General features: G+C 40.1%; 1 protein-coding gene and 1 long non-coding RNA gene across 2 annotated transcripts in view; both read left to right on the top strand.

Moving 5' to 3' along the window:
* Positions 1–18324, top strand: part of LOC149105204 (uncharacterized) — a 182747-nt gene that overhangs the window by 122449 nt on the left and 41974 nt on the right. The gene's annotated exons all lie outside the window — the stretch shown is intronic.
* LOC149105205 (uncharacterized) lies at positions 1092–17058 on the top strand. Its single transcript, XM_089270733.1, has 6 exons — positions 1092–1277; positions 6653–6718; positions 6969–7265; positions 9128–9283; positions 13626–13748; positions 14863–17058. The coding sequence occupies exons 1-6, from the start codon at positions 1131–1133 to the stop codon at positions 14968–14970; spliced, it is 897 nt and encodes a 298-aa protein (XP_089126859.1). The 5' UTR covers positions 1092–1130; the 3' UTR covers positions 14971–17058.

Below are 18324 nucleotides of genomic sequence, written 5' to 3'. Positions count from 1 at the left end.
ATGCAATCCTTACATGGGAAAAATCTAAGGATCCGATTAGAAACTATCAGAGACTAAGCAAACGGGTATAAATTTGGCTAGTTCGGCTACCTTTACTGCTTTCTCTCAGTTCTTCACGCTGAATTGATTTCGGTGATATATCCGAAAGGAACGACCCGGATCACGTGAACAGAAGCGATTGAACGCGGCAAAATACGGTGGAACCCCCTTAACACGGTCACCAACGGGTCATGAGAATTTGACCGTATTTGCGGGGTGACCGTACTAACGGGTTGGGGTCAAATCTCATGACTAGTCTAAACTGAGTGACGTCTGAAGGATCGATATATAAATGTTCTGTAGCAAGCATCCGGAATGCGATCTTAAGTCAGTACATACAGTATTAATAAAGGGCAGATGAAAATAACTGATTTGAGTGGCCATATAAACGGAGTACAATTATAAAGGATTATACAGATTGGGATTTCAGAATGTGGTCGTTGGCCGTATTGGGCGGCTGCATTAACGGAGCTGAGTTTTCATATGTAAAATGTATGGGCGTATTGCCGGAACAAAAAGAAGTGGTCACAATAACGAGGTGAAAGGCGGGGTTCCTTTGTATGAAGGCCTAGGAACTAAGCAAGGCCTAAATCACAGAAAACAATTGTCAATAGGAGTCGAATTGGGCCTGATCGAGGCAGATCGAATTTTATTCGTAAAATTAACGGAAGTCAAAATGTATCCTGTCTAGTTGATCTGGCTGGCGTTACGCTTGCATTACACTCGTTTGGTTTGAGAGTGGATTTCTTCGCACTAAACAAGTGACACGAGGCAGCCCAGGCTTAGGGCCTTTGATTTACTTTTCAGCCATTTTTAAAAACATTTTTAGCCTTGTAAAAATATTTGTCATAATATCGAGCGAATTTTATGGATATCAGTCTATTGTTGTTTTCGCTATCCATACATTTTCCCACTGAGTACAAATACTTTCAAACGAGCTTACGTTTTGGGGGGCGAAAACACGCCTCCATGCAAGGCTTCCTCTCCCTCTCCTCCCATTCTCCTTCTCCCTACCTTACCACGCCTCTAAATTTCAATGACGTCATATTTATTCTCAAACTTCTTCCTTGTCCTCCATTTTGTTTGTAATCATGGCGTATCGAGCGTCCGCACTCCGAGGTTTAGCCGTCGCGCAGATGGTATTTGGTGCTTTAATGATCGTCTTTGGAGTGGCAAGCATTTTTGCCGTGAATCACTGGAGTTCGTACGTTGGTTATGGAATCTGGGTTGGCATTTGGGTAAGCAAAAACAAAGTGCATGCTGCCGTCCGTACGTGACATTTTATCGGGACAAAGTTATGTACATGTAGCATGTATTTGCAATGTAGCTTTCGCCTTGGCTGAATGTTACTCCCGATCGAGATCAGCAAAACATAAACCATCATCTGTCGGCGACAGCGACTACGTCTTAGGTTCCCTGGCGTATTGTTGACATTCTAACCCAGGAATTCGAATTAACACTTGCAGTGCAGAAATTACAATATTTTGGTCATCGTATGAATGCGAGTACAATTAAGGATTTACACGAAGAGTGATATTTGTAAATTTTCTCGAGATATCACGACTCTTTTGGCGTATACTCTTAAAAGAATGTTCAAATATCACGAGTAGTGTAAATCTTTAATTGCTCGAACTTTCATACCATTACTCATTAAGGTATTGGTACCTATTGTCGGACACTTTAGTTTCATCACATACAGTATTTCTACCGAATATGAAGCACTTTTATTTCGCTTTTTCTTACGGCTAAAGTTTAAGGTATTGATTAGGTGCACACTTGCACTGTTTCATTTCATTTTAGTGGTATCTTTCAAGAGAAAATTCGGGTAAGGCAAGTTGGCTTAAAAGTCCAATTGTCGGACATCAAGCTAATTCTCGGACGCCTAAACATTTGTCTAGTGAGTGGCCTATTTATGCTAAAAATAACAACAACAAAATGCTTACTAGCTCATCTGACAAAGTGGTAAGTGGTTGCTTGTTAGTTTATGGAAATGTTTTTACCATAAGTGTTCAATTTCAAAGCTTAAACAAGAAGATCTGTTAGATCTTATAACCTTGCTTTTAAAATTTAACTGTTTGCTTAGCACTACTGCCGGAACGCAGTGCACATTCCAAAACAGTCATTGATGATTCTTTTCTTACTGTAGACATCACATCACTTGATCAACACAAACTGTATTATTGCACCATCAGTAGCCATTGACAAATTTCCGATGACATAATGGTCTTAATCTTTGTAGAACCTTCTTCGGGATATGTATGGGCATGAACGATATGAATGACACAATAATAACACTATTAACAACAGCTTTCTTTCTTAAAAGTCATGATTAATTTTAATTGGTGTTTTCCACGAGTAAAGGGCTAGCAAAGTAGTCACACAAGTCATATAATTTAATAATAAAACTCTATCCCGACCGATGTATCGATTTTGGTCACTTCAGTGACCACAGATTGAAAACATGACAGAAAATTGGTGTTACTTTCGATTCTCACCAAATTTGGACAGTGGGATGATCTTATCATTAGCCAATTACAGGCCATTTTTCAGCTCTTTTCGTCAGATGCCCCCCTCAGGAGAATTTTGTCAAGTTAGCTAATTTAGAATGCAAGCCACCGTAATGGCGGTCACCATTGTAGACTGTTCACAGTCCCCTATTTTTCCGTAAGATCATAGATGTTGATCGTTGAGCTCGACGGGCCGCCATCTTGATCTCTTGATGCGAGCGAAACTGGAGAGAGTACAAAATGCCCGTGGGTAGGGGTGGTGGAGGGCACGGCTGGCGGAAAAAATAGGGAGACTGTAACAGCTTCACTCTGTCTCGTGTTCAAGGGGCGCAGCCGCCAGTTTGGCACCTCCGTTAATCAAATCAGTTAACAATCTCCTCTCCTGAGAAAAAAAAAACCTGTCAAATCAGGGATGATGATATGAATACATGTTACTGTGTTGTGTATTTCGAAACATTTTGAAGGTTTACTAAGTTGAGTCGAATGAATGCGGGACGGAAGAACTCTTCTCTGACTACAAAAAAAGCGGCAAAGCCCAAAGAGAATTCCAATTATTCAGATGCGTGCCATCTTTGTGGCATTAACTGTAAAATTTCAGTCGGAAATAAGAACAACAAACGGAGCTTTCAGCCATTTCCTTCACCAAAACGTAACTTTGATATATTAAACTCTTGCCAAAACCAGTTGGAAGAACCGCCAAAACATCTTTTCCTTCAAGTAAACGAGAAACAGCCTCCTTTTGCTCGCGCTTTAACACCAATCCTCCAAGACAAGAAGCAGACAGACGATCAAAATCAAAACATTCTCCAGAAAATTCTCTTGAAATCGATGCCATTTTGGCCTGAGCCGCGAAGTAATGAATGTCACTTTCTGTCACTCAAGTTGTCAATGCTGTGCTCTGCTCTGATGAACTCTATTGTCCCATCAACCAATCAGGTGTTGCTGTTGCTGGAGTAACTAACGCAACGAACACCAGACAGAGTGAAGCTGTTACAGTCTCCCTATTTTTTCTGCCCCGTCACCCCCACGCTATTAACCCCACCGCCACTACCCACGGGCATTTTGTACTCTCCCCAGTTTCATTCGCATCAAGAGACCAAGATGGCGGCCCATTGAACTCAACGATCGACATCTACGATCTCACGGAAAAATAGGGGACTGTGAACAGTCTATCACTGTCGACAAAATGTTTATTTGCTCAAAATTGGGGCAAACTCTTTCGGAGATGGAAGTCAGGACATTTGTAAGGATACAGAAAGTAATTTGGGACCGGTTGCTGGCTTCTAAGGCTGAATTTATCCAGAAGTAAGCTGTATTTTCGTTTTCGTGCCATGCGATGAAATATTATCGGCTTGTTCTGCTGCCTTGTTCTGTTTTTCTCTTGGTCTTTTTTGTAGCCCGCTGAGGCCAGTCTTTCGTCTAAATCAGTTGAAAAAAGTTCGAAAAAGATGTTCCCATTCAAGTTTAAGCTCTCAGCCGATAATTCTGGAGTTTTTTGGTCGAAATGTCGGCTTTGTTATGTTCGTGTTTTTCGGTTGCTATGGGCGACCATTGCTTCCTTTGTTAGGTCAAGACTGGGGAGTGAGGTCACAAAAAAATTCTAATTAATTCTGGTTTTGTTCGATTTCACTGAAATTTTAACACAATAAAGCTGGATTGTTAAGGAATAGATTTACCGTCTGCCAATGTGTGGTAGCTATTAACGCTGAAGTGTTATATTGCTTCGAAGTCAGGGTTTTGAAGAGATTTTTTTGCAGCGTGTGGGTTCGGCATGATTTTGTAATCGGAGGTTTTTGTTGACCCCGAAGGAAAAAATATCCAGAAAAGGTCATTTCATCGACGATTCAAACGAATATAAATATGTATATGTTCTGAGCTAAATTTCTGGTGAAAAAATATAATTTTTGACAAGCGCTGGGTTTTTAATTTTTTCCCGTGAAAGTCAGTATTGGAGATGAGATTTATTAATGTTTCAACAGCTTTTGGCGAGTAAACATCACAGGTTGCGTGACTCAAAATTTGGCCGAGTGGAAGCTTGGGTCTGGTTGCTGACAAATCTATGAAAAAAAAAAAACGGGTAAACCATGAACCGCGCTCAGCCCATGGGCGCAAGGTTAAAAAATCACGTGCACGATTGTAAATTCGTCAGTCCAAACAGCCGTGTTTACTTGAGTTTGTATGGGATTTCGGTGGGTGTCCGACATCAGCTACGGGTCACCACTTTTATTTTGGGGGGAAAATTATTGGAGTATTTGCCAATACATTTTTGTGGTTGAATTGGCAGAGTTCTTTTAAGGTCGAGAAAGTGAAATTGGCGACGTACTTACTTCTTTTAAATGATGCAGGATTGGTGAAAAAAATTCTCTGTGATGCATGATTTAAAAATAAGTAGAAAAATTCAGCGTCATGCGTGATTGGTACCCCCCCCCCCCCCCGCCTTGCCACCCTCCACAGCCATTGTTCTCCTCATTTAACCTTTTGTTCAGTAGCCTGCAAATGCAGACATATTTCCGGCTGTTACTTGATTCCACCAAAAAATAATGTCTGTGAACCCAAGCCAGAAAACGACTTCTGTGACGCAGGAATTCTAAGCCAATCACTGTTTAGCTCAAATAACCCTAGAACTACTGCGCAAGGTATTCGCTGCGAGGAGCACTTGAGTTTCATTCTATCATGGAATCTGATTGGCCAAGGAGAAACGAAACTCATTACGTCACAGAAATCGTTTCCTGGCTCAGGTTCACAGACGTTATTTTTCGGCGGAACCAACTGACAGCCGCAAATACGTCTGCATTCGCAGGCTATTTAGTCAGTGACTTTGCCGTTGTTGATGCCTTCTTTGGAAAAAAGTGAATTCCCATTGGTTGAAAGGTGACGAAAGTGTCATCACCTTGACGACAGCTGATCATGATTGCGTCCAGGTTCGTTTTGCAGCTTGCAGCAGTTATCACTGACACGTGCTGTGATTCGTAATAGAGTGGTTGTTTTTAAAATAGAATCCCATTAAGAGAAATTTCAGCGTTTCTTCGCTCAAGGATGAACAGATAGAGGCTGCTGATCATCTTCGGTCGGAAGACATTGTTGCAATTTTGCCGACCAGCATTGAGGAAAGTGTGATATATCTACTGTACGCAATGGCAAAAGAAATGCAAATGTGCGAATGCTGAAACAAATCAGGAGGGACGAAAGAGCTTAGGATTCCATCCATCGTTTTGTCAACAGAGGAGACAATGGAGGACGTGCTTCTGCTGATTGGTGAAGCGAAATGTGAGCTTGTTTTCGGAAGACAGCAGAGGACTTTTTGGATACAAAATTCCAAAATATGTTATAGAATGAAGATTCTCCATTAACAATTGTGTCAATCTCATTGTAGTTGATGAGTGTCACACTGTGTAACACCTTCGGAATATATTCCTCGCAGATACGTATGACGTCTTGCTAAGATTCCCCAAGCAAATACCAAAAGAGCTAGGGCATATCCTACATCTTAGTCATCAGATCAACATCAAGCCGGAAGGAACGCTTGATTTTGACTTTCTGCCCCTTTTAGCAGCTTTTCTTGGAGTTGAAGAAGTCGTCTCAGACGACATTCTCGACACACAAACACACGTACGCGATGTTGTTTGCAAACTGATACTTGTAATCAATTAAACAAGCAAATTACCACTCAAATTTTATTGGTCCAATTTCATTAATTGGTCAAGGGGTGGACCTGTTAGTAACAAGGCAATAACAGGGGGAGGAGCCTAATAAGTCCACTTTTTACCAAAAATGTCTACAGCTTCTCTAATCTTCTTGCTCGCTTTGCTCGCAAACCCCACCCCCCACCCCCACATGCTTTGCGCTTGCTTTGCTCGCTTTTTCTTTCGCGTGCGTAAATAGAGAGGCTGTGAACAGTCTAAGCTATACATTACATGCTGCACTATGTGAGATTGTCCTCACTAGTTTTTTTTTTTCACTCCTTTTTTATGGGAAATGCACACTGTTCACCATTCTGTCTTTGTGCAGTCACAGGTTACTAAGATTTTCAAATTAGCATCACTCATTCTGTTTATCTTACATTATTTTGATACCTAATTTATTCTTATGTTTTCATGTACATACAGATTCTCACCACAGGAATTTTGGGATTCATTGGTGCTAAAGATAACTCAACTCCAAACAAATGTCTGGTGAGTCTAAGGTGTTCGCTCTATAAATTTCTGTGTCAGTGCAAGGTGATTTTAGTGCCCGCTAGGTGACATTACAGTGTAAAAGAAATTAACTTGAAGAGCCTTTGTTTCGATGAGTAGTTCATGATAATTTTACTACATGCATGTCCACTAAAAGCTGTGTTCTAATATTAATGGATTGTGATTCTGGTGGCAAATGTGTTGTGGAAACTTTTCTTGTGTCCTTCCTTCTTAATTTGTCTCTCAACAGCTTGGATGTTTTATGGGTTTCTCCATCACTGCCTGTGTCATTACTGGAGTCATGTTCATCTCCTACTGCTTTGCCGTGGGTGAATTTGCCAGAATCCTTCGATGTAGGAATAGTTACTGGTATGGTACTGGCACATACTGTTACTCAAGCAGTAAAAGATATATGGCTAGAAATGGTGCAGGCCTGGGTTCTTGTCTACTAATCTTCTCCTTGGTGGAGTTCTTCGTGGCACTTGCCTCATCCATCTACTGCTGCACTGGAATCTGTTGTAATACTACAGCAGGTGCTGTGGGTACTGTAAGTACTTAATATGCTTTGTTTGTTCTTTTTTTTGTAGCAATTTAGATATTGCCATGTAAAACTTGGTTTCATTAGCTTTTGTTATTTCTTGCAATGGCTTACTGTTTGTTCAAAATGAAACTTGGAGTAAAGAAAAAACAAATTTATAAATTTACATGTACATGCACATGGCTGTTTATATCATTCAATTGAAAATTTAGTCTTTTCTTTTGAATCAGTCTGCAAAATGTGACCCTTACACTTGTTTCATCTGCAGATCTGCAGAGTTGAATTTCTGTCACAGTTGATTTCAGCTTACATGTTGCACTGGCTGCTTTACATCAAATGTTTGCAATCTCTCAAAGTTGGCAGTAAACATTGCCATTTGATTTTCATTTTATACTTGTCAATTAAGGTAAATTGGAACTCAGTTCTCTGGTAATGGAAATTCTCACAATGAATATAAATCAAATTTAAAGAAACCTTTGACACAGTGGATTACATGAAGATAATGATAATTACTGCTAAATAGCAACAAGATGAAACAAAATCCTGTTACCCTACTTTCAAGTAAGGAATAGCATCCAATGCTTTGTAAGAACAGATAACATTGTTCAAAGCACTTATTCAGTCATCACCCATGTAAAAACCTGTAGTGCAATAAGTCGAAGACATGTGATTGGCTACATTTGTTTAATACTGCCATATCAAGTTAAGCTTTATTATGAGTAAATTAATGATGAGGAGCAAAATTGTATTAATAGTTAATAGTAAAACTATAGTCAGGTTATTGGTTTGAATTTGCATGTCTAGGTCAGTCAGGCCTTCTGATATGGTGCAATTTCATTCAATCGACCTCAGATCACATCTGGTTGCAAAATTCATGAAAAATCACATATATAATTCATACAAAATGATGATGAAAATCACACAATTTCAACAAAATAAACTGATAATTTATACTTTATATGAAAAAATCCTGCATCTACACTTCATTTCAAGACGATTATCCTCTGAAAAACCCTGGGAAACATTGTGCAACCTTCAATTTTGTAAACAATTGAAGTTCAAGACATTTTTTGCATGTCTGGAGATTGGTGCTAATTTTCATTGTAAAAGAATTGCCTATTGGTGCAACACAAACAATCCAGTTCATTGATTTGACCAATCAGAATTGCTGATATATATTGAAGACATGTGATCCTTCTATACTCAAGGAAGCATTGTTATTTTGATGACAAAATTTAGCTTCTTTAGTCAAATATGAAACAAACATCCTCACAGAAAAGTTTGTAGTGGAAACCCCCACTGTTTCTTTGACACTGAAAAGACAAGATCGCACCTCCCACCAAATTTGTCCCTTCCAAATGGACAATAGGCAGCAGAATTCCATGGTGAACAAGGCTTACACTTACACATAGATCCATGATAATTGTTCATTATTGTTCTTTAGAGCAGCACAAAAGTGGTGTTCTCCCACTTAAACCTTCTAAAAAAGCTTAAAATACTTCAGGAAAAAAAATTGCATAATTTACATAATTTATCTCAGAATAGTCCTGCCCTGAAAATTTAACGTGATTTCTGCTTTTTGTTTCATCTCACATTATCAGAAGGCCTGGTCACAACAGTTTTTTTCATTGTATTTGGGTTTTTGTTCAGTGCAAAGCACTGAGAGGGTGGCTGACATGAAAAGCAGACAACCATATTCCTTAGCATCTCTCTCCAGTCTTTCTGGCTATTTTGACACTCACTCCAGAGCTTTTGTTCAATGACCTCATGTTTCCAAAAAACACTACACTGTAACTGTTAAAATGCAGTCTTTGTTATTTATTGCAGTTGAAACTTTGAAACCTCTTTGTTGTTGACTTTGTGTTTATTAGAGTGTGACCAATCAGCAAGTCGTGTACTTACAGCCTCAGCAAACATACCCAGGAACACAGGCAGGTATGATTGTCATTCAGCCAAGCGGTGCAGTGACCACCATGTCGCAGGGATACCCAGTAGCTGCCCAGCAACAAGGTTACCTTCCTCATCAGGTAAATAAGAGTTAATAACTGATCATCTTGGGTTCTTACGTACTTGTTAATTTACATGTAGTGACATGGGCAACACTGCTACCAAAGACTCCAGATTCTATTATCAACGCAAGTGATCGATATCATCACGATGGTGGTGGCCTGGGACTTATATATTCAAGCAGTAGAACCATGTATTTAACAATCATTCTACAAGCGCGTGTGGAATAGGAAATGACTATAATCCTCTCTTATCCACCAAGCATGATTGAAATAATTTTTGTTTAAAACTCCTCTAAAATATAGGAAACTAAAATGAAATTAAAATAAAAATGCCCCCAAAACATATCAGCACTCATCATCTTTGTAGAGCATGTTTTGATGGTTCATATACCATGATGGCTAAGGCAATAAAAATTCTTGAATTGCATCATCCAGTGATCCAGTGAACAAATAGATTCCATGTTGCCGTGCGTCTGTTCAGTAATAGATCACAGATGACGTCAAAATGTGATGAGAACAAAAAAGTGGCACACGAGGCGATAGCCGAGTGTGTCACTGATGTTCTTACCACATTTTGACGTCATCTGTGATCTATTACTGAACAGACGCACGGCAACATAGAATCTACTTGTTTTACATAATAACGAAACAAACTACTACAGACAAAGCTTTTTTATTTCAAAATCTTTCAACATAACTCGAAAGCCGGCCTTTGCCCACTTTGGCGAACACGAAAAAAGCCATTTGGCGTAATCTATTGTCTATACAAAATGAAGCAATCTCATTGGTTGCTATGCGTAGCAAAGAATTGTGATTGGTCCGGAGTTATTTCATGTGTTTTCGCTTTTTCATGATCAGTAACACTAGTGATGACGTCATCAGGCTACGCCCATGTTCATGTGACTAATACAGAAAAAATGCTAAGGCTCCCAGGCAAATTACTTTATCAGGACTTTTTTCATTGATTTAATATTTTAATTTAACTCCTCATTACGCTATGCATCGATTTTGTTTCATTTCTACAAGGTCAGATTTTGAGGGCATTTCAAAATATTGAAAAATTCGTAATTTTCTGAAAAAAGCATGATTTCGAAAAAGGAATGCATAGCTATGTTTCCAAAGTTAGCTTTAATCGAAATTCGTCAAAAAAGGCTCGATTTAATGAAAAACCGCGTTTCCTTTAGCATTTAAAGAAACCGGAAGTGCGCCCGATATCTATTGGAAGTTACCCTATCAGCGCGTGCGCAATTTACACTACAGCGTACTTCGGTAGATCAAACAAAGCCACACAGAGTTAGTTTTTCTCTTTCTGTTGCTCTTGTTTTTCTGTCTTTCTCTTATTTTGTCTTTGCTTGTACTTTTTTTACTCTGCATTTTGTGAAACACAAAGAAAAACATCTAAAATGTGAGCGAATTTGCAAGCTTTTGAGTTATTATTTTCCGCGGTCAGGCTGACGTAAGTAACCGGAAGTGAAATTTCACCTCCTTAGCAACGCGCGCATGAATCGGTTAATGGGCCATTAAAGAAAATGCTGGAAAAGTCAAGTCAGTTTTTGTCATCAGAGCAGCCCTGTGAGCCGAAAAGTTTGGACGTTGCCTTGAATATTGCAGGACTTGGAAAAATACGCTCGGATAACTTGCGGTAGTGGTCAACCTGGAGGCCATTCGATTCGAGGTTTGAATGAAAGGAACGTTGGTGACAGTGGAAATTTGTGTTCTTTGTGCTTGGTGATTCTCAAATCAGTTTGAAATAGTGTCGGAGATACCTTTTAGCTGCAATACAGTTGGCCGTGAGCTGTAGTGAGCTATATTTTGCTCGCTGCTGTGCCCTGAAATTAAACGGACTGGAACATTCGCATTGGAAAGCAAGGTTTTGGTGTGTCATTCCTGACATCAATCAGTGTGTCAACAATTATTTTGAGACGGAGAAAAGTTGAATTTTCAAATAAATTAATCTCATACACATTTTGTTTATTGGGTTTGTTAAATTCGAGATAGGCGGCAATGGTACTCGGCTTACCAAAACCAATTTTGTGCTTGGTTTAGCCGACCGAGACTGCTTGAGTATTTTTTCCGAGTCATTTTCTAAAAAAGGAAGGGCTTTATCTTTCTTCCTCCTGCTTCTCGTACCTGTTCAATGCCTGGACAAGAATTTTTTGTACCTTATCTTTTGCCCAGTCAAGTAGAATTTTATTTAAATTCTCAAAACTTTCCGCCATTTTAAAACACAGAGGGAAAAACTTTGTAATGATGACTTCAATCGTGCGTCTGTCCTCTAATAGGTCATAGGCGAGAACCAATCAAAATGGGAGAATAACTTGGGTTATTATATAATTTTTAATAAATAGAGGATAATATGTGGGTGCGCATAGATATGGAAAATCTCTTTGAGTGTCCAGAACACGAGAAGAGATCTGAAGATGTTTTGATCATACACCCAGCAAATTTAAGTACAGTTTAAGGGCCAGACATGATATCAGTGAAGTCATCGATATCTTCACTAGTGAGGATATGGAAGATATGCCACCAGCGTCCCGGATGTGGTTTCGTGTGAAATTTTTGAGTGGTGTATTTTCCAGTAAAACGTTGTTTATGTAATAATTAATATTATTCATGGCACGTGATACATGTAAAACCTCACTAAATATGGTTCTACATTGATTACCTCTGGATAGTTACAATCCAATGAATAAAACTATTCAGCTGTATCATTTTTTGTATTGAATTTCCCAATCTGGAAGTTTAAGGCAGATGGTTGTTTAGTATCTTCTCTGGTCATCACTGCCGACTCAGTCGTTTCTAGGAAACTACTGGCAGTAACCATAATATAGTAAGTAAGTAAGTAACAACTTTATTTACAGAGGGTAACACATAACAGTAAAAAACTGACGAACCAGTGGCCTTCTATCCTAAGTTAAAAATTAAAAACTATTTACACTTAAAAGATAATAAAAATTACAAAATAGAATACAGCTAAAATTTAAGGATATGATAAAAGTTAAAAATTTAAAAAATCTAAGTCTAGATATGCACAACTAAAAACTAACTAGTCCTTTTAAGGTTTAATTCTTCCTTAAGTGGCAGCCAATCAAGTCGTCTGAGAAGCATGTCGCTTCTTTCACCGATATCCGCATCCAAGATTACTCGAGATGCTCGCTTTTGCAGCTTGGATACGCGGTTAACGTTCTCTTCTGACGCAGTGCACCATGCACACGAGCCATACAACATTATCGGCTTGATCAAGGTGTTGAAATAAAGCTTACGCTCAGCGAGAGGCAAGTTACGCTTAATCTTCTTCATCACCGCAATACGTTGTGACACTTTTGTACAAATGCCATCTATATGTTCAGTAAAACTCAAGTGATCGCCTAATTTTGCCCCAAGTAGTTTTTGTGAAGTTATTTGCTCAATCTCGCTACCGTTGCATGATGATTTAAGATTCGTGTCTGGAGCCTTCTTTTCCAGTCGTTTGCCAGTTACGAGAAGACTTTTTGTTTTAGAGGCATTAAGTTCCATCTTGTTGTCAGATGTCCAGTCTGTAATCTTGTTTATGTCTTCTTGGAGCCTCTGCTGAATTGCAGGTAGATCTGAGACTACAGCGGAAGTACTTAAAGTAGTGTCATCTGCGTAAATGCAGCTTTGAACAAAATACAATGTAGGCACTGGTTCTTAGATATAATCAAACCTTTTCAGTTTGCTACTGTGGTGTCTTGGGAGAGCTGGGCGAGCCATGGTTGGTATTGAATGGCGAGACTGAGCCTATATACCCCTGGTGAAACGAAACAAGCCTGATACATTCATGTATGCCACAGGAGCATTCCAAAAGGGTATGGTTAGGTATGTATTGTACCCAAATTTGACCAAATATCTGTGTATTGTCATCGGATCGGTGATTTGATGTCACAGGGCAACAGGCCCGGGTTGTTCAACAAGCGGATAACGCTATGCACCGGATAAATCACTATCCAGTGGATAGCGTGGTTTGTTTTGTTAACACTTATCCACTAGATAGCGATTTATCCGGTGGATAGCGTTATCCAGCATTCGAACAACTTGGGCCAGGACAATACACAGGGCTATGGGCTTATCGCAGATTTGGGATACGATACATTGTACAGTTGTGTATAAACAGTAGACTGATTTCGATATATTAAAATTCAGCTTGGCAGTGAGACTTAGAGGACACAATCAAAGGAAACTGAATGACCATGTTTATTCATTTCTTTTGTTTGTGTCCTCTAGGCCTCACTATCAAGCTGAATCTTAATATATCGACAGTGGCCTATTGTCATTATGTTAAAGTGCAGGTATAATGTCATTACGATGTCACGCCCTAATGAATATTCATGCACTCGTACAGCCTGTAGCCATGCAGCAGCCTGCTTACTGGGCCGTGCCGTCAGGATCCAACCCAGCTGGTACAGTGTCTGTGTCATATGCTGGTGCCACTGCTACTCAGGTGCAGACTCCTGGACAAGTTCAGGTAGGAATACATCCATAATTATTTAATGACCGAAATTTCCTCTTGACCTTTACATGGGTCGCTAAGTTCAGCAATGAAAACTATTTTCGGATTGATGAAATGCACGCGCGCGGTTGAAATTACTCACACAGTTGACGAAGTACAACTACTTGAACAAGCGTGTAAGTTGTGAAAGAAATTTTGCAAGGCCAATGAGTAATACTGAAGCCAGAAACTACGACACAGACTAGAACAGGCTTAAAAAGTGAACTGCTTGCCGCGTATTACTAATCAATTAACACTAAACCTCTTACAATTTATTTTCAGTGAACACAATCTGCTACGCGTAATTGATGTGTGAAAAATTCATCATTGTTCTCTGCGGGCTGAATGCAACCGCCCGCGTCCTCTTGTAAATTCGAGCCACTCAAATCTGTTCATTAGAAGTGGTGCAAGGTTATGGCTACTGATTGGCGCGAAAATTAGTCTGAATAGCCTACTTGCCAATCTGGTAGCACAGGACCCAATTCCAAAAAATGTACACTCCTCAGCATTATAAACTTCTGCTAACCGATAAAACAGTACTTCATAACTAACAAGTACATCAGTGGCTTTTAAGGACGTTCGCGCTAATTGTTTTGTGCGCATCCTTACTGCGCACGCAATTTACGCGCCATGTCCAATCTCGTTCCTAGAGTCTTCGTTCCCCTTGACCAGCGGTCGGAAAACGAGAGCTCTGGGAGCAACCACTTTGAAATAACCGAATTCTGGTGATTCTGCCCATCCGGTTTCACTGCGCAGTCTGCATCTATGCGCCTGCCTGAAATCAGAGCTCTCGTCTTCCGACCGCTGGTCAAGGGGAACGAAGACTCTGGGAACGAGATTGACGCCATGTCATGTATCGAGCACGTGCACCAAGTAATAAATGAACAATGCAAGTTTACGTGGATTTAGAAGTATTTACGCTAGCCCCATCGAAATCCGTTCCTTTAATCTCTTCGTTTTGCTGTGCGACAGCCTTGATTACTTCTTTCACTGTTCAGTTATGTGTAAATGTCGTCAACATGTGGAATTATTGACACAACAGACTCACTTATACAAAAATGTGTGTCACAACTCTTTGTTTTAACCACAGTTTCCCGAGAAGCCGCCACCTTATTCATACCCACAGACAGGAAATGCACCACCATCAGCTGCCCCCTCTGGTGATACTCCTTCCGAGGCTGTCCCTGTTGATGTGTGAACACAGCTGTGATATATATGAATGCTGTTATGGTGTATACATTAGAGAGAGTTATTGTAAATTAGTACAAGTAGCGCACTATGCAAGGCGTTAGAAATAAACCACTTGTTAGTAGTTAATATAACTATTTGCAAACAAATATCGTTTTCTGCTCTGAATTAAGATTTTATTATTTTTTTTTTTTCAGTCGTGCTAAAAACTAGCTGTTAAGTTCATGTATGTGAAATGAAAACACGTAAAAGCAGTGGACACACCAGTCGCCTCCTAAATAGCACAGTAAGCCATGAAAAACTCGCCTTTCTTACGGAAAGGCCATCAAAGAGTAAGAGTGTCGGGAACCAACGTACTGGAAAAATTAAAAAGAAAATCAGGGCCGTTGCTAGAAAAGATGATGACTGAGGCATTGTCCATGGTGAAATTATCTTCCCAGGTATTTAGGGTGTTTACGATGACTACAAACAACAAAACGGAAACTGAGAAAAACGTGGCAGAGGTAAGTGCCTGGGCTGTTTGCCCGTTACTAGCCACGGCCCTGGAAATGACTGTGGACCATCTCCCTTCGGACATCTTCACTGATATAATGAATAACTGACGCCCCGTCGACTCTAATGTTTTTTTTTTTAAATTGAAAACGCATAGTTTTTGATGTGTTCTGCGTACCGTCCACACTTATGCGATACAAAACGTTCATTTTCATCGAAGACGCATACATTTGAACACGTAGTCCAGCGAAAACTTCGGCTAAACAGTGACGTCGCATCGCATGGGCAAAGGACGGTTGTGGGCTTTCGTGATGCACATTGCGTTTCAGTGTGGACAGCCGGTAAAACACTGCGATGTAGGCAGAAAGGTGTTGGTGAGTTTTCGGTACGAAATCGCTGCTATTTGAAAACGCATTAGTGTGGACGGCACCTTAGAATGCGTCGTCAGCTAAATCTTACCGCCCCGCCCCTCCCCCCCCCCCCCCCCCCTCTCCCCAATGATCGAATTATTGATGGCCTAGAAGGCGTTAGATCAACGACACCCTTTTTACATATAGTAATCCAAAGGAGGTGTTTTATTCATTTTTCTTTTTATTTCTTTTTTTTTTCTTGCAAAATACTATTGTAATTGTTACAGTGAACTGATTTATATTTTAGACGGCTGAAATTCGTTCAGATTGTAAGTATTACATGTAGAAGGTTTTTTGAAAGTGTAAGCTCACTCTTCTTGCCTTTTAATTTCTTGATTATCTTGTTTGTCTTGTCTTAAATTTCTTGTCTAGTTACGAGAACTGATCCCGTAAAATAATAATACTTAATCCCGTGAAATACTTAAAACATTTTCCGTGTTTCTCTCCATTTTCAGAAATACGCGCATAAGAACTATTGTGCGGTGTTTCCACAGCTTTTACAAAAACTGTGGTCGAAATAGAAGACGAGAGGATAATCTAAGAATGCTCCTAAATATATGATAAATAATGCCAAATGTGTGTTAAATGATAATGATTTAAAACTCTTTAGACGTGCTAGTTTTTAGAAGGCAGTGAGAGTTGTGGAATGGTATTGTTATTCATCAACATAACTTGTAGCGCCGACGCAGTTTATTTACAGTTTGTATAGTTGTTAATAAGGCCCGTATTCAGGATGCTACAGTCAAACCTGTATTGAGCGGACCCCGTGTTTATAAGCGGATATCCTCTATTAAGCGGACAGCAGTGAAAGTCCAATTTTTTCCCACAGTTACTGTAAAAAATACCCGTATTCAACGGACACCTATTAAGGGGACGCGGACACCGTTATTTCGCTTTACCTCGTGTACTCGTCGTTTATGGAAATACGGTATTTCAGAGTTATTGGCCCTTCACGAGAATGCTATTTGACCCTTTCAAGGCCTTTTAATGCTGACGAATATTAATATGACCCTTTTAAGACGAATGTTTTCAACTGACACCCTGTATTGAGCGGACACTTGCAAGGGTCCCGAGGGTGCCCGCCCAATACAGGTTTGACTGTATAATGTGTATTGTAAATGCCTGTTATTAGTTACCATCGTAAGGTTTTAGAAATTGACGAAAGTAGTAATAAAGTTTCTCATGCTGTAACACAAGCCATTGTTTTGTTAATTGTGCGGCATGCAATTTATACATCCCCCCCTCCCCTTTGGATGTCAGGCGAACAAAAGCCATCAAACCAGAGGAAATATCTTTAAATCTCAATCAAAGTAGAGACAAGTTTCTGAAACAGAAAGATAACCTTACAAAATTACAAAAATTTCGTCGAAAAAAAGCCTAATTGGTTACAACCCGTTTTAGATCGTAGCAATTCGTCGATGATACATTGTACAACAGAGTTTATGACGGCGACCGCGAGGACGACGTCTTGTGAAAAATGGCAGAAAACGAAGAACGCAGTGGATCGAGGTATGTTAGCCTGCGAACAGGCTCCCGGCAAGGACGGAAAAAAATTTCGGCGAGCGCGAAACAGAAGAATTCGGAGAGCAAAGCGATCGGGGCGGGCTCAGCGGGAGCCTGTTCGCAGGCTAGAGGCATGTCTGCTTAAGCCAGAAGTTACTTCTTTTGGCGGGTAAGTCGCCGTACGGGTGAAAAACAGTTTTAGAATACAAACATTACGATTTAGCGAACGACGATAAAGAGAAGAAGGCGATTTATAGATATCAAAAGCAAGGGCAGCCAGAACCTCCAAGCGCTTCACTACTCGTGCAGTCTCAGGCTTGCAGCATCGATCTGGATTACCCGTCTAACCGGCTGTCTCACGAAATTCGCAGCTCGCCGTTGCTCAACTCCCCAGTTTGTTTACCTGGGTCAATCAACAGTCTTCCCTTGATAGATCTGCCGGCCTTTGTTATTCGTGCAGTATTAAATCCTACCAATCAACAGGCCAAGTGACTAGGCAGCAGCGCCCAGGATCAAGGTGTAGCTAGTTCTGCTTCTCTTTTGTTGTGTTTCCGCTTTGATTCCGCAATTATTCTTATTTTTTGGTTTGTCTTGTCGCAAGCTTGCAATTCGCCTTTAGTGCGTCTCAAGATATTTTGTACAGTTACCACTGTTTTCACTGCTACGTGACCTTTGAAATCAAAACGCTCCCTGCAATAGACTTCCGTCATTCAAACAGCGGTACCTTATATGGGATACTGGTCTGCACTTGCGAAAATGTTGGGAACGTCAAAGATAGCTTTGAAGAAGTCCCGGGGGGGGGGGTACTTTGGGAATTTCTGGGCGGGGATGTGCCGCTGTGACGCTGGAACCCTTAGCCTATACCAGAGCTAGTTAAGCTGAATTTTGCTAACCTATACTAGAGTAAACTCCCCAAATCCCCCCATCTATTGACACTGTTGAGACTGATTTGCCTAAAT

The sequence above is a fragment of the Orbicella faveolata genome, unplaced genomic scaffold (genome assembly GCF_042242905.1).
Source record: "Orbicella faveolata isolate gen_17 unplaced genomic scaffold, um_ofav_v1 contig_34, whole genome shotgun sequence".
Taxonomy (NCBI): Eukaryota; Metazoa; Cnidaria; class Anthozoa; order Scleractinia; family Merulinidae; genus Orbicella; species Orbicella faveolata.
Note: the sequence above shows the minus strand (reverse complement) of the source record. Positions and strands in the feature narration are given on the sequence as shown.

Coding starts and splice junctions, on each gene's coding strand:
- LOC149105205 (XM_089270733.1), top strand. CDS start 1,131: ATGGCGTATCGAGCGTCCGCACTCCGAGGTTTAGCCGTCGCGCAGATG. Junction 7,266..9,127: donor CAGCAGGTGCTGTGGGTACT/GTAAGTACTTAA, acceptor TGTGTTTATTAG/AGTGTGACCAATCAGCAAGT. Junction 9,284..13,625: donor AAGGTTACCTTCCTCATCAG/GTAAATAAGAGT, acceptor GCACTCGTACAG/CCTGTAGCCATGCAGCAGCC.